Source organism: Hyla sarda, chromosome 2, assembly GCF_029499605.1.
Source record: "Hyla sarda isolate aHylSar1 chromosome 2, aHylSar1.hap1, whole genome shotgun sequence".
Classification (NCBI taxonomy): domain Eukaryota; kingdom Metazoa; phylum Chordata; class Amphibia; order Anura; family Hylidae; genus Hyla; species Hyla sarda.
Genome location: NC_079190.1, coordinates 89,166,516 through 89,193,809, shown reverse-complemented (window position 1 = coordinate 89,193,809; position 27,294 = coordinate 89,166,516). Strand labels below are relative to the sequence as shown.

General features: G+C 43.7%; 1 protein-coding gene across 4 annotated transcripts in view; it reads right to left on the bottom strand.

The window, feature by feature from the left end:
* The window catches only part of LRP1 (LDL receptor related protein 1), a 328,104-nt gene that overhangs the window by 247,545 nt on the left and 53,265 nt on the right, over window positions 1-27,294 (bottom strand). For all 4 annotated transcript variants that reach the window (XM_056562521.1, XM_056562523.1, XM_056562520.1 and 1 more), the window contains exon 2: window positions 16,370-16,492. In XM_056562521.1, coding sequence (XP_056418496.1) covers window positions 16,370-16,492 — 123 coding nt within the window. The remainder of the gene's footprint in view (window positions 1-16,369; window positions 16,493-27,294) is intronic.

Sequence of the window (27,294 nt, the reverse complement as noted above, 5' to 3'; positions counted from 1 at the left end):
TACCTCCCATTCATACAAACAATATGGCAGCACAGTGGCTTAGTTGTAAGCACTGCTGCCTTGCAGCACTGAGGTTTAGAGATAACTGTATGGAGGAAAGCGATGGCCTGTGTGGGTTTCCTTAGGGCATTCTGGTTTTCTTCAACACTCCCACAACATATTCATAGGTTCTTTTGAATTTAAATTGTGAGCCCCACTTGGGACAGGGACTGATGACAAGCTTTGTAAAATATCATCGGTGCTATATAAATATTTCATGATGACTACGACTGGCTGTTTGGGTTTCTTCTAACAAAAATTAGAAAAAACTAAAAAAGAAAGTAACCATTGTTCTATACTAAAGGTTATCATTTTTGTTGATCTGACTTTCATCATAGGATACTATGTACGTGACTTCTCTATTCAATTTGTATAGGACTGGAGCGAGGGGACATTTTTCGTCAGTGTCGCCAGGAGGATTTCACCCGTCAGGCCCACCAAGCTGCCAGAGAGCACTAATAGACACAGGCCTGGTGGAAAATGTCGCGGTATGAAGTGACACAAGGGGGGGATCAAGGGGAAAGGAAAGGAAATGGCATAGGGGGTGCTGAAATGGCATAGGGACATGATGAAGGGAGGTAATGAAATGACACAGGGGGGATACCAGCCATATTTGTAATGCTGATATTGGTATTGTAGGGCGCGCCACTTGATATGTTTAATTGGTGTACAGCAAGGAGCCTGTCACAAAACTATTCCTGTTGGTGACACCCTTTTTTAGACGTGCAAAGCTTGGAAGTGGAGTGGAGTATGTCTGTTCAAACTTTATGGCAGAGCTTTCCACTCTATTCACACAGAAGCTTTTGGGACCCCCTCGTGATCAGACCCTTATAACCTACACTGTAAATAGGAGATTTAAAAAGGGTACTCTGGTGGAAAACTTTTTTTTTTTTTTTTTTTTTTTATCAACTGGTGCCAGAAAGTTAAACTGATTTGTAAATTACTTCTATTAAAAAATCTTAATCCTTCCAGTACTTATTAGCTGCTGAATACTACAGAGGAAATTATTTTCCTTTTGGAACACAGAGCTCTCTGCTGACATCACGAGCACAGCGCTCTCTGCTGACATCTCTGTCCATTTTAGGAACTGTCCAGAGCAAAATATGTGTTCCAAAAAGAAAATAATTATCTCTGTAGTATTCAGCAGCTAATAAGTACTGGAAGGATTAAAGGGGTATTCCGGGCAAAAATATTTTATCCCTATCCAAAGGATAGAGGATAAGGTGTCTGATTGCGGGGGGCCCGCTGCTGAGACCCCCCCCCCCCTCCCCCCCCCCCAGGATCTCCCTGTAGCCCCGGCATTCTATGAGTTTGCTGAATCTCCAGTTTCGGAAACCTCCAGGTTTCCGGGATTGGGGACGTGACGTCACGCCACGCCCCCCCCCCCCCCCCATTCATATCTATGGGACATCAATGGAGGGGGGCATGGCACCAAGGTTTCCGAAACTAGAGACGCAGTCCCCACATAGAATGCGGGGGGGGTCTCAGCAGCGGGCCCCCCGCGATCATTCCTTTGGATAGGGGATACATTTTTTTGCCCGGAATACCCCTTTAGATTTTTTAATAGAAGTAAATTTACAAATCTGTTTAACTTTCTGGCACCAGTTGATAAAAAAAAAAAAAGAAAAGGTTACCACCGGAGTACCCCTTTAATTCTCTCATTTGGCTGCCTTTTTGTAAAGTCCAGTTATTGTTTGCAAAATATGTTCTGGCTATAAAAACGGCAAGAAATACAGAAAATATAAGTATTTACGTAACATATGTAGATCTACATATAAATGCACGATAGCCGTGTTATTATGTGACTCTACTAAGCCGTTCTGGTTATTGGGTCATTTTATTGTTATCTTAAAATAGCTGAAAGCCTTCGATACAACTTGTCACGTATTGGGATTTGGCGGCCTACAGTACAATACTTCTCTGTTGTAAAAGGGCCTTCATGTGATGCAGAGGAGACATTGTGAAGCAGATTACACATGTAACGTCAGCTGAGTCCTCAAGCCCTAAGATTTGTTACCTTAATGCCTTACCATAAACGCCATGTTTACAGCGAGAAAACCGACCTTTGTTCCAAATACCTCTATACATTTCTTACAGGCAAAACATACAGATTTCTACATATAGTTCGGATTAATCCGCCGCTGTAAACATTCCTGTTTCTACCAAGCAGTGGTCATTTAGGGAAACCCATTTTCCTGACATGCTCCAACACGTATCCCTGTCACATTACGCCGACTAGAACAGCTGGGTGTAGAGCGTGGAACAGATTTTCTTTCTCCTTCACTTATTTCCCAACTGTGTCCGTCCAGCAGACTCACTAAGTCAGTGTTTCCCCACCAGGGTGCCTCCAGCTGTGGCGAAACTACAGCTCCCAGCATGCCCGGACAGCCGGAGGCTGTCCGGGCATGCTGGGAGTTGTAGTTTTGCCACAGCTGGAAGCACGCTGGTTGGGAGACACTGCACTAAGTCAAAGTTTGTGCTAGATTTAAAGGGGTACTCTGGTGGAAAACTTTTTTTTTTTTTTTATCAACTGGTGGCAGAAAGTTAAAGGGGTTATACAGGAAAAAAACGTTTTATATTTTATTTATATATATATATATATATATATATATATATATATATATATATATATATATAGCAAAATCATCGATGATTTTCCTTTTTGCATCACTGGACTAATACGGCTACTCCTAACTAGTCTAAATATATATATATATATATATATATATATATATATATATATATATATATATATATATATATACGTATATATCTCAACTGTCTCCAGAAAGTTGAACAGATTTGTAAATTACTTCTATTAAAAAATCTTAATCCTTTCAGTACTTATGAGCTTCTGAAGTTAAGGTTGTTCTTTTCTGTCTAAGTGCTCTCTGATGACACCTGTCTCGGGAACCGCCCAGTTTAGAAGCAAATCCCCATAGCAAATCTCTTCAAAACTGGCACGTGCCATAAGAGAGCACTTAGACAGAAAAGAACAACCTTAACTTCAGAAGCTCATACGTACTGAAAGGATTAAGATTTTTTTTAATAAAAGTAATTTACAAATCTGTTTAACTTTCTGGAGCCAGTTGATATATATATAAAAAAAAATATATAATAAAAAATAAAATTAGTTTTTTTTCCTGGAATACCCCTTTAAACAGATTGCCTGACCATAGTGCCTGACCACCCGCACCCACACATTTTGGGTTGGGGCCCGCAGGATCCCAATCCCAATGCAGGCCTCTATTTGGTACACTTCACCTGTGTCAGAGTTAGCTGCTCCTTTGGACACCAGATGAGGGCGGCTCCATTTGGGACACTGGGTGTACTGTATAGGACCCTGAAGAAGCTCCTGTCCTCTCCATAAACAGTGATTACAGCTCCCAGCAGATCTTTCTTACTTTTATATGTAAGGACTTGCTGTATCTGTATTAATTATCTTAATTATTCTTCAATCCTCACTTTTTTTCTATTTTGGGTGACATTTAAGTGGCTTCAGAACCAAATTACCAGGTTTCCATAGAGTTATGGTCTCAACATACAATGGTTTCAACATACAATGGTCATCCCGGAACCAATTAATATTGTAATTTAAGGGATAACTGTATAAAATTGATGCTGTTAGTAATGGAAGAAGGCATCAAGGAGTAAAGTCTTCCTATATGTTGTATTGTTACTGGGTACTACTGCTTGAAGAGTTTTTAGGGTACTGCAAAATCTGAAAAATACATCATAAAGTTTACTTTTTACCCAGAAGTTAAATGATGAGATGGGAAAAATGTCTTTCTGTAAATATATAGCAAGCCAGATATTATATATTAGTATGTATAACTTTAAATGGGGTACTCCGCTCCTACACATCTTATCCTCAATCCAAAGGATAGGGGATAAGATATCTGATCGCAGGGGGTCCAGCGGCTGGGCCCCCCGTGTTCTACAGCTGGCACCTGGCATTCTGTTGGGGCATGCTGGTAGTTGTACATCTGAAACAGCTAGAACGCCGTTTGGAAAATACTGCCTTAGGGGGTCATAGCTCTTATTTTCCCATGATAACTATCAAAGGATTTGGGGGGAAATCCCAGGATTTGGAGCTTCATGTTTAACCCCTTCACGACCCAGCCCATTTTCACCTTCAGGACCTGGGCATTTTTTGAACATCTGACCACTGTTACTTTAAACATTAATAACTCTGGAATGCTTTTACTTATTCTGATTCAGAGATTGTTTTTTCGTGACATATTCTACTTTATGTTATTGGTAAAATGTCACTGATATTTGTATCCTTTCTTGGTAAAAAATCTAAACATTTCATGAAAACTTTGAAAATTTAGCATTTTTTTAACTTTGAAGCTCTCTGCTTGTAAGGAAAATGGATATTCCAAATAAATTATATATTGATTCACATATACAATACGTCTTTATGTATGCATGAAAAAATTTACATGTTTTTACTTTTGGAGGGCACCAGAGGGCTTCAAAGTTCAGCATCAATTTTCCAATTTTTCTCAAGATTTTCAAAATCGTACTTTTTCAGGGACCAGTTCAGGTTGTAAGTGGATTTTAAGGGTCTTCATTTTAGAAATACCCCATAAATTACCCCATTATAAAAACTGCATCCCCCAAAGAATTAAAAATGACATTCAGTAAGTGTTTTAACCCTTTAGGTGTTTCACAGGAATAGCAGCAAAGTGAAGGAGAAAATTCAAAATCTTAATTTTTTTACACTAGCATGTTCTTGTAGACCCAATTTTTAAATTTTTACAAGGGGTAAAAGGAGAGAAATCACCCTAAAATTTGTAACCCAATTTCTCTCAAGTAAACACCTCATATGTGTATGTAAAGTGTTCGGCGGGCGCAGTAGAGGGCTCAGAAGGGAAGGAGCGACACTGGGATTTTGGAGAGTGAGTTTTTCTGAAATTGTTTTTGGGGGGCATGTTCCATTTAGGAAACCCCTATGGTGCCAGAACAGTGGACCCCCCCCCACATGTGACCCCATTTTGGAAACTACACCCCTCAGGGAATTTAATAACTGGTGCAGTGAGCATTTACACCCCACTGGCGTTTGACAGATATTTCAAACAGTGGACTGTGCAAATGAAAAATTGTATTTTTCATTTTCACAGACCATCTGTTCCAAAAATCTGTCATACACCAGTGGGGTGTAAATGCTCACTGCACCCCTTATTACATTCCCTGAGGGGTGTAGTTTCCAAAATGGGGTCACATATGGATATTTGTTTTGCATTTATGTCAGAACTGCTGTAACAATCAGCCACCCCTGTCCAAATCACCTCAAATGTACATGGCGCACTCTCCCTTCTGAGCTTTGTTGTGCGCCCCCAGAGCACTTTGCGCCCACATATGGGGTATCTCGGTACTCGGGAGAAATTGCATTACAAATTTAGAGGGTCTTTTTTTCCCTTTTACCTCTTGTGAAAATGAAAAGTATGCGGCAACACCAGCATGTCAGTGTAAAAATTTTTATTTTTATACACTAACATGCTGGTGTAGACCCCAACTTCCCCTTTTCATAGGGGTAAAAGAAGAAAAAGCCCCCCAAAATTTGTAAGGCAATTTCTCCCGAGTACGGAGATACCCCATATGTGTCCCAAAACTGTTGCCCTGAAATATGACAGGGCTCCAAAGTGAGAGAGCACCATGCACATTTGAGGCCTAAATTAGGGATTTGCATAGGGGTGTCCATAGGGGTATTGTACGTCAGTGATTCCCAAAAAGGGTGCCTCCAGCTGTTGCAAAACTCCCAGCATGCCTGGACAGTCAATGGCTGTCCGGCAATACTGGGAGTTGTTGTTTTGCAACAGCTGGAGGCTCCGTTTTGGAAACAGTAGCGTACCAGACATTTTTCATTTTTATTGGGGAGGGGAGGGGGGCTGTGTAGGGGTATGTGTATATGTAGTGTTTTTTACTTTTTATTTTAGGTAAGTGTAGTGTAGTGTTTTTAGGGTACAGTCACACGGGCAGAGGTTCACAGCAAGTTTGCAGCTGGGAGTTTGAGCTGCAGCAAAAAATTTGCACCATCTCAAACTTGCAGCACTCACTGTAAACCTACGCCCATGTGAGTGTACCCTGTACATTCACATTGGGGGGAGGGGGGGGGGGGGCAAACATCAGGCTGTTGCAAAACTACAACTCCGAGCATGCCCTTTGGCTGTCCGTGCATGTTGGGAGTTGTAGTTTTGCAACAGCTGGAGGCACACTGGTTGCGAAACGCGGAGTTAGATAACAAACTGGTGTTTCGCAACCAGTGTGCCTTCAGCTGTTGCAAAAACTACAAACCTCAGCATGCAGTGACAGCAGAAGGGCATGCTGGGACTTGTAGTTATGCAACAGCTAGAGGCATACTGCTACAACTCCCAGAATGCCCTTTGGCTGTCCGTGCATGCTGGGGGTTGTAGTTATGCAACAGCTGAAGGAACACTGGTTGCAAAACACCTGAAAGTTTATTCCTTAACTTCGTGTTTCCAAACCAGTGTGCCTCCAGCTGTTGCAAAACTGCAACTCCCAGCATGAATGGTCTATCAGAGTATGCTGGGAGTTATATTTTTGCAACAGCTGCAGGCACACGGGTTGGGAAACACTTCCCAATGTTTCCCAACTAGTGTGCCCCAGTTGTTGCAAAACTACAACTCCCAGTATGCCCAGACTGCCCAGGCATGCTGAAAGTTGTAGTTCGGCAATATCTGAAGGATCAGATGTTGCCGAACTACAACTTCCAGCATGCTTGGGCAGTCTGGTATGCTGGGAGTTGCAGTTTTGCAACATCTGGAGGTCCACAGTTTGGAGACCATTATACAGTGGTCTCCAATCTGTGCTCTTCCATATGTTACAGAACTACAACTCCCAGCATGCCTGGACAGACTGTACATGTTGAGATTTGTAGTTTTGCAACATCTGGAAGAGCACAGATTGGAGACCATTATACAGTGGTCTCCAAACTGTGGACCTCCAGATGTTGCAAAACTACAACTCCCAGCATGCACAGAAAGCCAAAGGCTGTCTGGGCATGCTTGGAGTTGCAGTTTTGAAACTCCCAGAGGCAGTGGTGAGATCGCTTTACGGCGATCTCACTGCTGCCAATGAAGATGACCGCCCCCACCGTCCCCCCCCCCCCCCCCCCCCCGTGGTCGCATGGCGAGTTGGCTGGCTATCAGTGATAGCCACCATCTTACCGGGCGCTGCAGGATGCCGCGAGTAGCAGCAAAAATGTTCATGACGTACCTGGTACGTCATGGGTCGGGAACACCTTCCCACTCATGACATACAGGTATGTCATAGGTCGGGAAGGGGTTAAAGTGTACCTGTCGTCAACAAAAACTTTTGAAATAATGTAGATAATACCATTATATGTATATTTGTAATATACATTGGTTAAAAATAGTATATATTTTTGGGTGAAAAAATGCTGTCCCTGCCCAAATACAGGAAGTGAGGGCAGGACAAGCAGGGATGTGTGCAGACTCCTGGCTTGTCAATCATCCTGATGTATGAGCCGGGAACATGTTATAGAGCCTCAGTGCTCACTGTCCTGCTTTTTCTTAGTGTACAGAGCCCTGCTTGTCCACCCTCACTTCCTGTATTTGGTCTCCTCATGGAGACACACATGCAATAGCTGCAGGGGCAAAAATATACACATTTTTATACATTTTTTAACCAATGTATATTAGAAATATACATATAATGGTATTATCTACATTATATAATTTTTTTGTTGTTGATAACAGGTACACTTTAAGGAACAGAGCTTTGAGCTTTTGTACAAAAAAGGTAAAAAGTTCTTCCAGCTAGAGATCCTATACACTGTAGTCTATTGTAATCTCTGTCTGCTGCGCTACAATCACAGGAGAAGCCTACGCAGAACTATTCAGGATGTAGAAGAGACATCTCTGTTTACCAGAGTGTTTATTTATTTGTCCTACAAATTGGTCTGAGAACCTTTACAATAGCCTGGGGCAGGAAGCTCCAATTCTTACATTCATAAAAATGGAAAACTCTGTGTAAATGAACTTGCCTAGTCGTATATTTGTCTAACACACAGATGAATGATCTGCGGTTAGAAAAGTCACATATCTGATTATCCAGGAAATGGAGAAACACTTAAATGGGCACTGTCAAAGTTAAAAACGTTTTATATGTTTTACATCTTGGCAAAACATTAACCTTTCTAATATACCTCATAAGAAAATGTTCATTTCTTTTTTATAGAAATCATGCTTTCATTTAATAAAGAAAAAATAAAAAAAACATACCATCCAGAACTTAATCCTCTGAGGATGCAGCATCAATCTTTGTCCAAGCTGAAGCACAGGCAGGGACAAAGTCCAGGAAGTGAGGGCAAGACTAAAACTTCTCTGTGCCCACACCTGCCCTATCAGAGAGGAGGGGGTTACAGGGCATGAAAAGACCCAGCACAGTACACTCAGGGAGGAAGTGAATGCATGGTGATTAAGGGCGGACTCAGTACTTGCCTCGGATATAATCTTCCCTGAGCAGTGGATGTCCGAATGCCCGAACATGCTGGGAGTTGTATTTTTACAACAGCTGGCGGCACCCTGGTTGGTTAACACTGACTAAGGCCTCTTACACCTTGCCGTTGCCCTCTGTCGAGAACAGCCATCAAAGCCTCTTTTTTTTTCTGAATTTAACGGTCGATCTCATGACGATCTCATGATCTCATTTACTATTATGGGGGCCGCTGGGCGATGAATAGCGGGAGAAAAAGACGGCACGTGCAGTAATATTTCTCCCCCTATTCTACCTGGCTCTCCTGGTGGCTGTCACACTGCTGTGCACTGATGGCAGTGTGAAAGAAGCTTTAAAGGGGTACTCCGCTGCTCAGCGTTTGGAACAAACTGCTCCCAACACTGGAGCCGGCAGCTCATGACATCACGTCCCACCCCCTCAATGCAAGTCTATGGGAGGGGACTTTAATTGAGGGGGCGAGGTGTGACATCATGAGGGGGCAGGACTGCCATCAGTCACGAGCTCCCGGCGCCAGCTCCAGCATTCGGAACAGTTTGTACCTCTTTAAGTATATCTTCGCAATTTTTGCAAGATTTATAAAACGCAACTTTTTATACCAAAGTGCCAATTTTAGTGTAAGTTGTCTCCAGCCTGGAGCACAATTCTCTTGTCAGGAATGTTTTCCAGTTTAGATGCATATATGTAACAGCAAACAAATGTATTATACAATGAGCAATACTTTGATAAAATGTAATGCTTGTGAGTAGAGATGAGCGAACTTACAGTAAATTCGATTCGTCACGGACTTCTCGGCTCGGCAGTTGATGACTTATCCTGCATAAATTAGTTCAGCTTTCAGGTGCTCAGGTGGGCTGGAAAAGGTGGATACAGTCCTAGGATAGAGTCTCCTAGGACTGTATCCACCTTTTCCAGCCCACGGGAGCACCTGAAAGCTGAACTAATTTATGCAGGAAAAGTCATCAACTGCCGAGCCGAGAAGTTCGTGACGAATCGAATTTACTGTAAGTTCGCTCATCTCTACTTGTGAGCTATCCAAAAACAGGATCTTACAAAACACCAACCGCATCGTAGATATCGTAACTGATAAATTCCCGCTTATAAGTGTATTCACACGTACAGTATCCTGCGCATACGGTACTTGATGCCTAGGATTTGAAGCTGCAGAGTTCAATGTTAACCAGACGACTGAACACCGCTACAAGTCTGCAGCATCAAATATACGCAGGATACTGTATGTGTAAATACACCCTATGGGGGAGATTTATCAAAACCTGTGCAAAGGAAAAGTTGCCCAGTTGCCCATAGCAACCAATCAGATTGCTTCTTTCAGTTTGCAGAGGTCTTGTTAAAAATGAAAGTAGAAAGCTGATTGGTTGCTATGGGCAACTGGGCAACTTTTCCTTTGCACAGGTTTTGATAAATCTCCTACTAGTGTTTGTTTTCCTCTAGCTCATGGTGGGATAAGCTACAGATGTCTTGTCTCCCATAGTAATTATAAAAATCCATGGTCACAGCGCCTGTAACCAGCGACGTGGAAAGTTATTTTTATTTCTCGAAAACTGAAGTATTTGTAACTTCACGACCTAAATCTCTCGCTCTCTGCAGGGTAAACATCCTGTATAAAATCTGTGGCTGTGGTTTTTCCCAAATAAAAGTTATTTGTTGTATGATAAAGAAAACAAATCCACTTTAAGTATCAATTCAAGATTTCTGCTTGCTTCAATAGGAAATATCTTTGTTTTATTTGCCGGGAATATAAACCTGATCTGGCCATGTCATGGACACACAGGTGCACGGTTCCTTACAGGTAACAGGTCACATGACACGGGAAAGATTTGTATTCCCTGGAATTAAACAATAAAGAATCAGATCAAATAACAGCAACAGAGGTTTCAAAACCCACAAGCAATTGAAATAGGGAAGCATGTAAAAATGATATCCCGTATATACTCGAGTATAAGCCGAGTTTTTCAGCACGATTTTTCGTGCTGAAAACGCCCCCCCCCTCGGCTTATACTCGAGTGAACTCTCCGCCTGTCAATCCCTTCTCAGTGGTCTTCAATCTGCGGACCTCCAGATGTTGCAAAACTACAACTCCAAGCCTGTCCGGACAGCCATCGGCTGTCCGGGCATGCTGGGAGTTGTAGTTTCGAAACATCTGGAGGTCCGCAGGTTGCAGACCATTGCGGCCTTCGTTATCATCCAGCCCCCCCTTTAGTTTTCTACGCACCTCCCCTAGGTGGGAAGGAAGGGTGAGCTGGTCCGGGCCATCTATGCTGCAGGGACCATCCGGTGGGGAGGGTTAGTCGTTCAGGGGTGTCCATTTTCACAAGGAGGCCCTCTTCTCCGCTCCGGGCCGGCCCCGGACTAGTGACGTTGCCTTGACGATGACGCACAGGGACATCCGTGCGCAGCAGACGTACCTGCGCATGAACGTCCCTGTGCATCATCGTCAAGGCAACGTCACTAGTCCGGGACAGTGGACAGCCTGGAATGACTAACCCTCCCCACCGGACGGTCCCTGCAGCATAGATGGCCCGGACCAGCTCACCCTTCCTTCCCACCGAGGGGGTGAGTAGAAAACTAAAGGGGGGTTCTGGATGATGACGAAGGCCGCAGTGGTCTTCAACCTGCGGACCTCCAGATGTTGCAAAACTACAACTCCAAGCCTGTCCGGACAGCCATCGGCTGTCCGGGCATGCTGGGAGTTGTAGTTTCGAAACATCTGGAGGTCCGCAGGTTGCAGACCATTGCGGCCTTCGTTATCATCCAGCCCCCCCTTTAGTTTTCTACGCACCTCCCCTAGGTGGGAAGGAAGGGTGAGCTGGTCCGGGCCATCTATGCTGCAGGGACCATCCGGTGGGGAGGGTTAGTCGTTCAGGGGTGTCCATTTTCACAAGGAGGCCCTCTTCTCCGCTCCGGGCCGGCCCCGGACTAGTGACGTTGCCTTGACGATGACGCACAGGGACATCCGTGCGCAGCAGACGTACCTGCGCATGAACGTCCCTGTGCATCATCGTCAAGGCAACGTCACTAGTCCGGGACAGTGGACAGCCTGGAATGACTAACCCTCCCCACCGGACGGTCCCTGCAGCATAGATGGCCCGGACCAGCTCACCCTTCCTTCCCACCGAGGGGGTGAGTAGAAAACTAAAGGGGGGTTCTGGATGATGACGAAGGCCGCAGTGGTCTTCAACCTGCGGACCTCCAGATGTTTCAAAACTACAACTCCGGGCATGCTGGGAGTTGTAGTTTTGCAACATCTGGAGGTCCGCAGGTTGAAGACCACTGAAAGGGATTGACAGGCGGTGATGAAGGGGTGATGACAGGGCAATGATGGTGGGGCGATGAAGACAGGTTGATGATGGTGGGGGTGAAAATGACAGGGTGATGATGACGGGGGTGTTAATGATAGGGGGGGATGTTGAATTTCCCACCCTAGGCTTATAGTCGAGTCAATAACTTTTCCTGGGTTTTTGGGGTGAAATTAGGGGTATTCGGGTCGGCTTATACTCTAGTATATACGGTACCTTATCGTCATAAAATAATAATTTGCAAAACCAGGTCTGATGGCAAAAACTGGGGACAGAAGAGTGGGCACAATTTAGGAAGGTCGCTAGTTCTATGATGAATAGAAGTGCACTGTAGGAGCAGAACACAAGCGGAGTATAGCCGGGCTGACGCATGTTTGTTTGTTGTCTCATATTTATTTTTGACATAACATACAGTTCCCGGTCTGCATGCCAGCCTCCACGTAGCACACTGTGGCTTTGTGCTCAGCCCTCGGTCACAGGCTATGACCCTCCGATTTCTTGCACCAAACAGCAGTATACATGAATAACACACTGTGAAATGGGGCTTCTGAGGACTGAGGGCTTAGCAAACGCTGCCTGTCTCTAGGGTGGGTACAGCCACCAATTACCCAGCACACAGACAGCCTTACTGATGGATGTTCTTCTAAGGGAAGGGTGGGCCTGAAGGGCATCTTACGATGAATGATCCCATACACGTCCAGCTTCTTGTGCACCTCACAACGCCACCTTGTATCACTACCTAACCCTGAAATTGTGTCCCAGGACATATATACGGCCAATAATTCTGTTACATAAGAGATTTCTGAAAACTTTATAATAGTAATACACATCTTTAATTTAATCGAGCTCGGAAATGTGGTGAGAATGACCCAGTAAAGCATCTTATTAGATTCCAAAGTAAGAAGGAATGTGAATATCCGGCACCACTAGTTGGGGAGACCGCAATAGATAGGTGTCAATACGGCAGTCAAAGAATGTACCGAAAATATGACATGCTGTGATTATCCAAATGGTGGTGCAGCAATCCGATAAGTGACAGCGAATAAATATTGTACGAAAGGAGTAGGATGGAAAATGCACTCACCACTTTCTTGATAGGATGAATCAATTCTTTATTGCAGCGTGAAGTTCATAAAATCATCTGGTACAACGTGCACAGGGAGCTGTAGATGGACACAGGCAGGGGGCGTGCAGGGGGGTGGCAACTAGTTTCACGCACGTGGGCACTTCCTCTGGCTCGCACTCATGAGTGCGAGCCAGAGGAAGCGCCCACGTGCGCGAAACTAGTTGCCGCCCCCTGCCTGTGTCCATCTACAGCTCCCTGTGCATGTCGTACCAGATGATTTTATGAACTACACGCTGCAATAAAGAATTGATTCATCCTATCAAGAAAGTGGTGAGTGCGTTTTCCATCCTACTCCTTCGTGCATCTTATTACATTGCTTATTGCCTATAGCACCAAGAACGTTTTAAATATACTACACACACACACATTTATATATATATATATATATATATATATATATATATATATAAAAATAAGCTGGGGTACAGCGGCCAGCTACAATTAGAATTTCCCATATGTATTGGAGGGAGATTGGGTGATGGTGACATGGACGAATAAATGATAGTCTCTACAGTTCAGTATGGGACTTGGGAAGTAGCATATTGGACTTGGAGAATAGTGTGTCCTGTGGAGAGAACCCCCAAACTGGCACATGGAGCCTTAAAATCCATGCAATGCTACATAGGAAAAGGTATAATAGTAAATATACAAGTTCTAATGATTTGCAACAATGTTGCCCTTGTGTCATCATGACACTCCTAAGAGGATACATACACTCCTGTATTTTTTTGTATTGGCTGACCATTACAGTACTTCTCCATTTTTGCATATTATGTTAGGGTGACTCTCATTAAAACAAATGTTTGCTATTGCACTCCTTATGGTAAATAAAAAATATTTCTAATATACTTTGTTTAAAAAAAAAATGAAGTTTTCCATGTTTTATTTGTGCTTAAAAAAGCTCAAGAGCACATTTCCCCCCCATCACATACACAGACTTTGGACCGAAGCCTAAACACAGGAAGTGCAGCCTGGAGTGCTGAGGGGGGGGGGGGCAGCCTCATCCAATCATAGCTCCTCTCACACTTAACTGCCATATGCTGTTTGTTGGACACACCCCCCTCAGCACTCCAGGCGGCACTTCCTGTGTTTGGACTTTGGTCCAAAGTCTGTGTATGAGATGGGGAAAATGTGCTCTTGAGCTTTTTTTTAGGCACAAATAAAACAAAGAAAACTTCTTTTTTTTTTTTTTAACAAAGTATATTACAAATATTTTTTTTATTTACCATAAGGAGTGCAATAGCAAAAATGTGTTTTAATGAGAGTGCCCATTTAAATAAAAAATTGTAATTACAATAAAATATTGTTTTTAACTTCATATCAGGTGTTGTTTGAACTCCTTACTCAATATGTATAATATGGGGAAAAGTATGCAAGATAGCGGATTTCCTGGAAGAATTTATTCTACAGTGCTATGTGCTGAAGGTAGTTTCCCTAGAAACAATGTTTGACCCATAACGAGCCTTAAAACATGATTGGGGATTATATGCCAAGCCAGAATCTCCAACAGAAGGGGGGAGTAATCCATCTGTAGACAGCTTTTTCTGGGTTCTTGCCCCTGGTCAGTACAGAGCAGGGAGATGGCTGGGTAGTGAGAGGCTTTAAATGTGGGGCTAGGGGAGTAGTATGTCAAAGGTCGAACAATGATTTGAAGGGAAGCTACCTCCAGTAGGTGGAACTGTAAAGTAAGTTATTTTACTTCAGCAATACATTCGCTACATGACATGCGTTCTGAGCGGTGAAGAGAGGGGGGCACTGACAGATTCCTCTAATGGCGGCTTCCTCCATGGGAACAAAAGGATTGGGCAGCTAAATCACAACTGTCTGATCCTCAGCTACCCCTACATCTGTCATTGGGGAAGAGTTGGGAAATCATCATAGATATTAGATGGTCAGAAAGTTAATTGTGAACCTGTTAACAAAAGCTTTTTATACAATGTAGATAATGCCGTTATGTGTATCTTTGTAATATGCATTGATTAAAAAATGTGTATATTTTTGGGTGAAAAAATGCTGTCCCTGCAGCTATTGCCTGTGTAGTGAGTGCAGAACAAGCAGGGCTCTGTACACTGAGGACAAGCAGGGCTCTGTACACTGAGGACAAGCAGGGCTCTGTACACTGAGGACAAGCAGGGCTCTGTACACTGAGGACAAGCAGGGCTCTGTACACTGAGGACAAGCAGGGCTCTGTACACTGAGGACAAGCAGGGCTCTGTACACTGAGGACAAGCAGGGCTCTGTACACTGAGGACAAGCAGGGCTCTGTACACTGAGGACAAGCAGGGCTCTGTACACTGAGGACAAGCAGGGCTCTGTACACTGAGGACAAGCAGGGCTCTGTACACTGAGGACAAGCAGGGCTCTGTACACTGAGGACAAGCAGGGCTCTGTACACTGAGGACAAGCAGGGCGCTGTACACTGAGGACAAGCAGGGCGCTGTACACTGAGGACAAGCAGGGCGCTGTACACTGAGGACAAGCAGGGCGCTGTACACTGAGGACAAGCAGGGCTCTGTGCACTGAGGACAAGCAGGGCTCTGTGTAGGCTCCTGGCTTGTCAATCATCCTGCTGTGTGAGCCAGGAGCATGTCACAGAGCCTCAGTGCACAGAGCCCTACCCTGTGTTTGGTCTCCTCACAGAGATGCTCAGACAATAGCTGCAGGGACAAAAACTTACACATTTTTAAACCAATGTATATTACAAATAAAAAAAATAAAAATAAAAAATAGTATTTTCTACATTACATAAAACATTTTTGATAATGACAGGTGCACTTTAACGAAGCAAACATATGCATAAAAAATATATAATACACTCTTCCAACAAACGTGTGTGGGCGCTAAAACATCAGAACAAAAAAGTTCCCCGTTTTTATATATGGCCTTTATTTTCTCACTTTGTGCACTATTTTTTGCACTTTCTGTGACAGCAGATCATTTTAGCTCTCTCACTATTGTTGGATTGAGCTAACAAAGTGTCAACACATGAACAGCAGAGAACTACTACTGTCTATTTATATTCCATTATTCTTAGGGTGCGTTCACACTATGGACTTCCGCATTCTGCAAGCGTAATTCTGCGGTGTGAACTTAACATTAGTGTGAACAAATCTCTGCGAGACCCATTCCCACTGCGGAATTTCAGCGGCGGACAATTCCACAGCTGAAATTGTTCTGCACAAAGAAAGAACATGTTCATTCTTTGAGCAGATTCCGCGAGCACTGCATAGCAATCAATAGTGACGGCCCCGCGGCCCTAGCTCCGAAGTATTTTTGGCGGCGGCCGTCAGACGGAATCTCCGCAGCGTGAACGCACCCTTAGTCTGCAGTGCTGCCAGCATATGGTCAGACCGGAAACTGATCACATACAAGAGAATCTACTTACATATTTCAGGAGCCTCATCAGATCCATCAGGACAATCCTTCTCGCCATCACACCTCCAACCTTTAGATATGCACGTTACCTGGTCCTTGCAGGCAAAATGTTTAGGGCTACAGGTTTTTGGAGCTAAAAGATAAAGAAAAACTATATGTTACTACTGTTGATTATAAAAAAACAATAAAAAAAAAACAATTGTAAAATAGAAAAAATAAAAGGGAAAGCTGGTCATATACCAGGGATTTTAGTGAGTAATGTGTTAATGTTGTTAACAGCTGTTACTAAAGATCATCCTAAATTACATTCTTTTCACATCACATTAAAAATGATAAAAGTTTTCACCATATACCTGCTGTCGGCAGCAGTTATGTCAATGGACAACGCCAGCTTTAGGGACAACTAGTAAAGAACTGGCAGCTTAAATTGGAAAATCGTAATCGGAAAACTGGTAAAAGCAACAGAAAGTTTGAAAATACATTTCTTTCCATAATCTCTGATTGATTGATTTATTGATACAGGAATCGTATGACCTTAACTGAAACCAAAATCTTGTACTGTATTTGTATGGGTTTATAGGACACAGCAAAATATCGCGTATGCGCAGAAATCCCATTATCTCAGCACCTGGGCAGTGTTACTGAGCGAGATATCTCATAGGCCTGTGAGTGAAGGCACAGCAAATGGGAGGCTCAGAATTTCAGGATGGGAGTGGCTACAGAAGCAGAAGGGAGTAAAGCAGGTGAGTTTAGCAGTGCGCCTGCATATTAAGCCACGCCTTCAACGCGACCAAATTGATTTGCATATGAAATCTAATGGGAAGTTACTGGACAAAGCAAGATTAGATCAGAAAAGGAAAGGTATTATTATGTTCAATGTGATGTGCCCTATTAACCCATACAATGCTCCATTAGGCATCAGGTTGGCGATAGAATCCCTTTAAAAGAAGCCATGTGACAAAGCATAATGAAACATTAAGTACAGCCTTAGTATATGCTTTAGAACATTGTCACCATATAACGCATAGCTTCCAACCAGGGTGCCTCCAGCTGTTGCAAAATTACAATTCCCAGCATGCCAAAAACAGCCATTGCAGGTCTGAACCCAACACAGAACACACACACACACTTACAACAGACCACAAGATTCCTTAATTATTTTCTCTGTTTTCTACACCCTCAAAAACTTTTTATATGTTATACATTTTGGTAAAACATTAAAGGGGTACTCCGGTGGAAAACTTTTTAAGAACTGTCCCGAGTAGGAGAAAATCCCCATCGAAAACATATGCTGTTTTCCACCGGAGTACCCCTTTAACCCTTCTAATATACTATTCGCTTTTCTAGAAATCATGGCTTATAAAAAAATAAAATAAAAAAGACCACTAGGGATCCCCATACCATCCAGAACATAATCCTGTCTTTGTCCCAGCTGAAGTACAGGCAGGGGCAAAGACCAGGAAGCGATGGCAGGACTAGCACTCCCCTGTGCTCACTCCTGTCCTATCAGGCTGCAGCATGAAAACATAGAGAAGAGGGTTACAGAGCAGGCTGCAGTGATTGGATGAAGAGAACCAGCACAGCAGGGGCAGGAAAATAGTGAACGCATAGCGAGTGAGGGCGGGCTCTTTCCTTAGACAAATCCCTTCCTGAGCAGTGGATATGACAACCAGTGAGCAGCAGAACAGAGAGATTTGCGAGCCATAAACAGAAGCTATATACACAAGAAGACATGAAAAGCATCTGCATGACCTAGTGAGTAACATACATAAGCATTACTTCTGTGATATGTCAGATACACATTAAGATGTACAGTATATAACAGATTTTGCAGCTGCAGTAACAAACTTGAATGTGTATGTTAAATTTTGCTAGTTTTTTTTTCCCCCATAGAATTTTTTCTTTATTCGAAACCCTGTTCCACATGCATTGTACTGTTATTGGTTATAGAGTTGTGGTGAGGAATACAAATTAAAATCAGTCCCATAAGCTTTATGATAAAATAGACCCAACAAATGCTTTTCAAAATAAATAGAAAAAAGAACATACTATCAGATGGCTCCTACAAATCAGGACTTCATTAAAACCAACAGAAACCCTACATAAACAACCAAATACAAAGTCTACAGTAGAGGCCTTTGTAAAAGAACAAAGTTAAGGAAGAACAGTTTACATTCAGGAAGCCATAACTTTCCACGTACTATACGGTACTTGCTCTACGTATGTGTTATTTCTATAATCTCTGCTGTTGAAGAAATTCCAGCCTTATCAATACAGTGCTGTAGAACATTCATTGTGCCTAGTGATAAATGACTGTGGGACTGGACGACTGCTAAATGTGCCTTACAAAACATGAACCTTCTTCCACTGGGAGCTTCTGGGTTGTTTTCTTACACTATCGGTAGCAGATTATGATTTCACAGATGGGGCTATTGTTTAAAACCCGGCAACACAAAGAACCTACAGCAACCCATTCATTATGAATGGTGTAAGAATATACTAGAGGCAAAGGGGCTAATGGGGGGGGGGGGGGGCGACACTCAAACACTATATATTTTTAATAAAGACCTTGTAGGACTATAGATCAGTGAGTTGTATCTGGAACAGAAGTTGCTGACCTGAACAGGAGGGGATAGGAACTATGTTGTGATCCAGCGCATGACGGAGGTTGAGCTGAGGGGTGTAATGGAGGGGTGTAATGATCCGAGTTATACTCCTCGGGGCACACTAAGTAACATTCACAGAACTTGACCCCAGAGGAATCACCGACATAGCAAAGTATGTTCATTTGCATTTGCATTTTATATCTCTTTGTTTTACTATCCTTGACCTGAATTGACAGTAGTAAGTGGTAATCTATTTGTCCAACCAGGATAGTCATTTGTAAGAAATGTTCATCCGGATTGTTGATGTGCTGATGTTGTGTTTATGAGAACTATGTTATTTTTGTCAACTCATTAATTTTATTCAAAAGAAGAACACTTGTGGGTGAATATATCTCTTTATACCTTTACCAACCCATGCAACATGACGGCCACAGTGGGCAGTTTAAGGCTGGGGCTTCACAGTGACCGGACAAAAGGGGTTGCACTGCAACCCAGAAGTCGCAACGACCCAACATTCGGAAGAAATTGAAAAGGACTGTGTAGCCCCAGCCTTATACTATAGATCCCCACAGACGAGCATATAGCATACATAATTTTACTATAGATGCAAGTCCCAGTATGGCCTGCGGTCAGGTCATGCAAAAATGTGTCCTTAATACGGAGTGAAAACAGAGAGAGCAACGGGTTACACATATGTGCAGGTCATCGTAACCATATCAAAGGATCAACCAAACCAGTGACTGTCACACTATATCAGTGAACAAGGGCAACAGCAGCCAAGAGACTTTTCCCTACAGGAGTGCAACTAATCCCATATTCTGCATAATGCTTGCAACCTTAGTTGTCCATCCGGGGTCATAACATAGGCCTGTCTAAAAGCAGAGAGTTGGTACCATGTTAGCCATCCAAATATAGAAGATAAGTGGAGTAAAGGTCGCACCTTTATCGGCTGATTCAGAAAGTTTAGATTGCAAGCTTATTAGACTTTTCAGGTCAGAATATGACATGCCTGATAAAAGGACCTGAGGGGTCTTAAAAGCTTACAATCTATATCTTCTGTCAGACAATAAAAGATATCATCTTTAATTTAGATATCTTATATAAAGCCAGCAGAGGTATCTAACATCCCAGACGGAATCTATAGCAATTTTTTTATATGGATGCAACAGACCATGACTTCTCAACCTGAGGTGTTCTTCACTATTGAGACTTCAGAGACAACTTGGGTGGCACTGTTGACAGACGTTATTTTCACGCCCCGCAAAGGCCATTGTCTTTGGCTACAGATGTGCCTTGTTTCACAACATAATTTTGTGCTTATTTTAAGATATATAAAAGTTTATTTCAACATTTTTCTTTGCTTTGTGTTATGGAGAATAGTGAAGCTCAGGCATCATCTAGTACGGATCATGGTGAAATTTAAAAAGAAAAATGTCTGCCTACAATCTGGCTGCTGTTATGAGAAGGCTACATCATTCCCTTAGTAAAAGTCTGATTTTATTTTGGTCTGTTTTCCTTCGGCAGTTCTAAATCTTTGACACTTCGAGTTACGATTGCGATGGCTTGTGTATTAACAAATAACAGCTTTCCTAAGAGAGAGCCCTACACAATTCATTTTGTGGCCTTTCTAAATATTATTGAAGGTTTCATAAAATGAAAGGTCTTAAAATAAATGTTGGCAGATCCACTTCTCTTCTCAACTTTCTTTCCAAATCCTCTTGGAATTGTTTAGGCTGCACTTGAGGCAAGCAAAAGAAAAAGTGCGAGCACCGTACTGGCTGATAAGGAGATTACCGTTAAGGCCACCATCTCAATGTGACTGTAATGATGGGGGTCAAGAAGGTGAGAAAAAGAAACATTATAGCCAGATATATTGGTCGGAAAAATGCATAAGGGGTCACATAAAGAGCAGAGGTCAAGACTAGCTTTAAGTGGCAGGAAAACAAACAATGCGGCTCACTGGAAATAGACAAATATAGAACCCTGTCCCATCCTGCCTGAGGCAGCCTACATGTCAAGCACCACTTGACAAGATGCGCATCTCATCAACTCATAGACCGAGTGCTTAAAAACCTTAAACCACCTCTTCTCTGATCACTGTAATCACAATACAAACACATCAACCAGCCATCAGTTATTAGAGATTTCTTCCATTTTGATCCTTATGACTAAATTTGATATTCACTAGATTCCCTGGTACAATGCTTCCTTAAGTTACTATGTCAGTCTGTTCGAAAACTAGCAATGATTAAGCAATCACGATAGCCGAGAAGAGTTGATAATCCGGCACTCAAAACTAGGGATCGACCGATTATCGGTATGGCCGATAATCACGATTTTGGGCATTATCGGTATCGGCAATTACCTTGCCGATAATGCCCCGCCCCCACAGACCACCCCCCCGACCCACCGCACCGCGTCGCACCCCCCACCGTAGTGCTGGGCAGTATACCAGTATCGATTTTTGCCCATACCGCTATACCAGTCGGGCCCCTCCCCAACCCTCCGAATCAATAAAAAAATATTAAACTTACCCGTAATGGGGGTGGTCCGGGCCATCCATCCTTCCTGTAGTGTCCGGCGGCATTCCGGGTGGAGGGTGAACCGGTCCGGGCTGTCCTTCTCCGGGGGTCCTCTTCTCCACTCCTGGCAGGCTCCGGCCTAGTACGCTGCATAGACGCCGCTATGCCGTGACGTCAGGTGCGTCGCTGCGCAGCGGCGTCTATGCAGCGTTACTAGGCAGGAGCCTGCCCGGAGTGGAGAAGAGGACACTACAGGAAGGATGGATGTCCCGTACCACCCTCCGCGGACGGTCCGCAGCAACTGGGAAGGTGAGTCAGGGTTCTGGGATGGACAGGGGTCTGTATAATATACTATACCTACAGAAGGCCCTCCAGCTGTTGAGGCCCTCCAGCTATTGCAAAACTACAACTCCCAGCATGCCCGGACAGCCAACGGCTGTCCGGGCATGCTGGGAGTAGTAGTTTTGCAACAGCTGGAGGCACCCCTAGGCGCGGTGCGGCGGGGGGAGCGGTGGCGGTGATAGGTCTCAGGACCCCCGGACAGGCAGGGGGAGAGAAGCGGGTGGCGGCGGCCTATGGCACCGCAAAAGCCACTGCAGTGCATTGATTTAAAGCGCCCGCTTTAAATCAATGATCTGCAGCGGTGTCGCGGGGGGATAAATAGCCGATAACTTATACCGGAATATCGGTATAAGTTATAGGCCCTAACCTCCACCGATTATCGGTATCGGCCCTAAAAAAACTATATCGGTCGATCCCTACTCCAAACAGGGAGAACTCTGTAAATCCTGTCGGATACGCTCCTGTCTGACCTACTCTAATAGTGGTGCTTACTGTACATATAGATGCCACAAATCTTGAGGTATTGAAATATAAACAGGGCACTCACCAGTAGCAGGAAAAACTCCTTAATTCAGCAATGGTGGCTAGACAGTACGAATAGCAGAGAGGAACACAGACAGCAGGGGCGCTCAGTTCCCAAGCTCCCCTGATGTCTGTTTTCCTCCCCGCTATCTGCGATGTCTATCCACCATGGCTGAATAAATATGTTTTTTTTTCTGCTATTGGTGAGTGCCCCGTTTACATTTCTATATCAATCAGCCTGTTACACATTGATATATTAGGCAAAATTGAATCTGTTTGTACTACCAAAGAATTAGACAGTTATATTGAATCTGGTCCATAGTGTGCCTCACCTAGTAGCCAGAGGAGCACAAGTAAACTGTATAGAACATGTAATACAGTACTGTGATGTAGGGAGGCGCTACCAGACACCCACTCCATGCATACAGTTCAGCATTACAGGCCTGAAATGTGAATGCGGGTGTTTTTATGTGGGAAGCACCACTCACTCAATGCACATACGCTTCCGTGAGCATGTGTACTCCACGAGATCTGGAAAAGGCTCCCAGAGTAATACAACATATACAGGAACACCATTGGAGGGATCCCTCAGTACTAAATATTTTGGTATTGAAAGGATTAGACCAAAAGAGGGAGTAGATGGAAAGAAGGCGTTATTACGCTCAGAAGCGAAGTGGATCATATGCACAGAGGTACAAGGCGCTTTAGGACTTGATGATATGTTAGACCTTGACGCTGTATGATGACTTGATATGTTAGACGCTGTAATCTGTTATGATAGCTCATTTTCTTAATTTAGATGCAGCTTTATTTACATTGTTTGGTTTTATATTTGCACAATATTGTATGGTGACATTAGTCTTTGCAGGTATTTACCGGAGCTGACGCGTTAGCCGACGCCACAGGTAGGTGTGGTCTAATAAAGTTGGCGACATCTACGAAACAGCTGTCACACCCCTTCAGTGTTACCGGCATCTGTGCCTCCTGTCCTGCGCGACAGTGTTACGTGTTGGTTTTATATGAAGATTGAATAAAGTTTGTTTTTTGCACAGAAGAACCTGGTGAGTGCTGCCCATTACTTCTCTTATGTGATATCAGCAATACAGGTGTTTACCACTAAAATGCTCACTCTTTGCCTGGATATTTGAGCCATTAACACTTGCAGAAAAGATAGCTATTCAGCTGACTGCTATAGAAGGTGTATGGCCACCTTAAAAAGAGATTCAAATGAATGTTCGCTTTCTGACAGAACATAATTTTTTTAAATAAAAATTAGAGGTACGGGCTCTGGGGCCCCACTGATTCTAAGAAATAAAATTTCGGCGTGCTGATTCAGTGCTGGCGATTCTTCACAGTCTCTCTTTACAGCAGCATCTGGCCGATGATTGGAGGAAACTACAGCATATCTCCATTCATATGAGTAGGGCCGGCTAGACTTCCCTGCATAGCTGTGTGGCGAGAGAGCTGCTTTGGCAGACAAAAGGCAAACAAAATACACTGAACGGCTGCAGTGTTGAATTAGCGTTGTGGCCCCTTCTTCAGGATTGCTGGGGGGTCCCAGATAGCATGCAGGGATGCATACCCAAGGGTATATTACCATAGTGTTAGAGTGATATTGACCAATGGGTCATGGGAAGGGGAAATAAACACCAGACCCTTTTGTCTTAGGGAAAAGGGGGGGGGGGGGGGTTAAAGTGAATCCCTTAATAGGAGGCCCATTTCGATACTTGCTATGGGAACCCCCATATTCTATAAACACCATTGGGCATACCTCTTAAGGGTTTGTATAAGGAAATGGAGGAAATCAATGTATAGGTTACAGTGAACAGTTTTTATTTAAAAAAAAAACAGTACTTACTGAACGCCTCAATGAAAACTAGAACTTACTCCTTTTCCCTAGTTAAAACCAGTAGTTTCAAATGGGCACTCATTAAAAATAATTTTTGCTATTGCACTCCTTATGGTAAATAGAAAATCTTTCTAATGTACTTTGTTTTAAAAAAATTAAGTTTTCTATGTTTTATTTGTGTTTAAAAGAAAAAAGCTGCCACTAGGTGTCTCCTAATTGTCCAGAGAACATTTCCCCCCTGTCTCTTGCACACACTTTGGACTCCTGCTGGCCTGGCAGAAATCCAAAATTAGGAAGTGCAGTCTAGAGTGCTGAGGGGGGTGCAGCCTTAGCCAATCATAGCTCATCACACACTGAACTGCTCTGGGCTGTGTGTAACAGAATGAGGGAGGAAGTTCTCCCCTGTATGGCTTCAGATGATGTCACATCTGCTGGGCAATATTAAGGTAGAAAACAAAAAATAAAGGCAGGAGATTGTGGTTTATCAGAATGTGGGCAGTGAACTGGGAGAATTATAACATTTTACAAGATCATGAGAGGTACTCTTTAACAAATGTGTTTAGTAAAAACTGGTTTTAACTAGGGAAAAGCAGTAGGCCTTTAGTAAGAACTGGTTTTCACTGTAACATATATACTAATCCCCACCCCAAAAAAGTGACACATTCCTTTGTAGTATTGCAGATCAGCTCTGTCCAACAGCAAACGCAGCCAAGGAACAGACATTTTTTGCTGATTTTACTACAGTTGTTATTCTTTACTTTATAGCGCTATAAGACAACAATTGCCATATACGAAACAACCCCTTTAATTAATCCATACATGGCAGCTCCAAATAAAATGCACCATAAAGAGACAGAATTATGTTTAAGTAATAGCTGATTTAGGCCTGGCAAAGCCCACATTTTATGTTGATATTTGTACAGAAAAATAACTATGTTAGAGGTCCTTTGGCCCGGTTCTTCCTAGAACTGATGAGTCCACACAAAATGCAGGATTTGGAAGGCTCCAAAGCCAAAAGCTATTTTTTTTTAATTATTTGATTCTATGTCGCAATCAAGCAGAATACTAAACACAACAAGCAGCATAACCATACATCTAAAAACTACATATACAAATAATATAAGACAATGGAACTAGGTACATTTTAGGGCGCATTCAGTGTGTTTTTTTTATTTTTTTTGCAGTATGTATTAAAGAGCTGCAACAAACGATTAATTTCATCAATTCATTGCCGATAAATTAATTAAAATGCAAAATGACCAAGAAAATAGTTTTTTTGGCTTTGCTTTAAAAATATGTATAGTAGGTATACAAAAACAAGTTAAAGGAGTACTCCGGCGCGCACTTTTTTCATGTTATCCCGTACGGGCTGCAAAATAAAAGAAAACACACTTTCTCTTACCTGCCAATGAGCCCCCGGAGCTCCGGTACAGGTGTTCGGTCCCCGGGATGTATTCTTCTTACTTCCTGTTAGCCCGGCACGTCACGTCACACGGAGCTTCAGCCTATCACCGGCCGCAGCGAAGTAAGAAGAATACAGCCCGGGGACCGAACACCTGTACCGGAGCTCCGGGGGCTCGTTGGCAGGTAAGATGAAGTGTGTTTTCTTTTATTTTGCAGCCCGGACGGGATAACATGAAAAAAGTGTGCATCGGAGTACTCCTTTAACAAGGTGTCTCATGTTTCCTCCATGCCTCTATTATTATTGGCACAGTGTGTCCCAACCAGGGTGCCTCCAACTGTTGCTAAAATACAACTCCTAGCATGGCGGATAGCCTTTGGCTGATGGTGCCTGCACCTCCGTACCTCATACGGAGGTTAGGGCGGCACTGTGCTCCGCCCTCTGGCCAGCTCCCAGCTGGGAATATAAAGTTACTATGCACCTTTCCGTATTCCCCGCCTCTGATTGGTCTGCACCGATTGACCAATTAGAGCTCCCGGCTCTATATACTCCCACGCTGGGAGTGAGCCAGGGAGCAGACGGAGCACAATGCCGCCCGCAGAAGTGCAGCGCTGACCTACAAAATGAGTTCCTCATGTCGTACACCGGCGTTATGACATCTGTAACTAGTTTTTTTGCTTACCAACATTAATCGATGACAGAATTTGTTGACAACTAATCCAGTTATCGATTTTTACCGATAAGATCAATTAATCGTTGCAGCCCTAATGTATATGCATGGCCATTGACAGTTTCAAATAACTTATCGAGGAGCATTAGATCTGATATTATCAGTTTTTTAATGGCTTGTTCAGCAGGATGTAGGGCTGGGCGGTTCACCGGTTCATATCGAATACCGAAATTCTTGTGCTGCACGATATGAATTTTAACCCATACCGCAATACCGGTTAGGCCTATCCCCCTCGGGAATGAATTAATCAGCCCAGCGCTGCGCTGTCCCCACATGGGGGAACTAATCATATGTGATCCATGAGCGCTGTTCTGCCCCCCCCCCCCCCCCAAATTAATTATCAGCCCAGCGCTGTCCCCATCAGGGTAAATACTCGCATATCACCCGCAAGTGCTGCCCTCCTCTTCCTCCTGTTTGTTGCGGCCGCCGGTGCTGACACTCTATACCCGTGGTCTTCAACCTGTGGACCTCCAGATGTTGCAAATCTACAACTCTCAGCATGCCCGGACAGCCGTTGGCTGTCCGGGCATACTGGGAGTTGTAGTTTTGCCACATCTGGAGGTCCGCAGGTTGAAGACCACTGCTCTATACTGTGCGGTATCCCTATGCCCGGGGCTGCAAAAAATAAAGTAAACTTTAACTCACCTCCCGTTAGTCCGGTACCGGCCTTATCTGCTTCCTGGGGACGGGAACATCGGACAGCCGTCAGCCTATCACCGACCGCAGCGATGTTCCGCCTCGGCCGGTGATAGGCTGAGCCCACTGTCATATAAGAAGCCGGCCAGAGCTCCTTACATGACAGTGCGCTCAGCCTATCACCAGCCGAGGTGGAACATAGCTGCGGCCGGTGATAGGCTGACGGCTGTCCGATGTTCCCGTCCCCAGCGTAAGGCCGACATCGGAACATGCGTTAGTTTATTTTGTAGCCTGGGCATAGGGATACCGCACAGTACAGAGTGTCA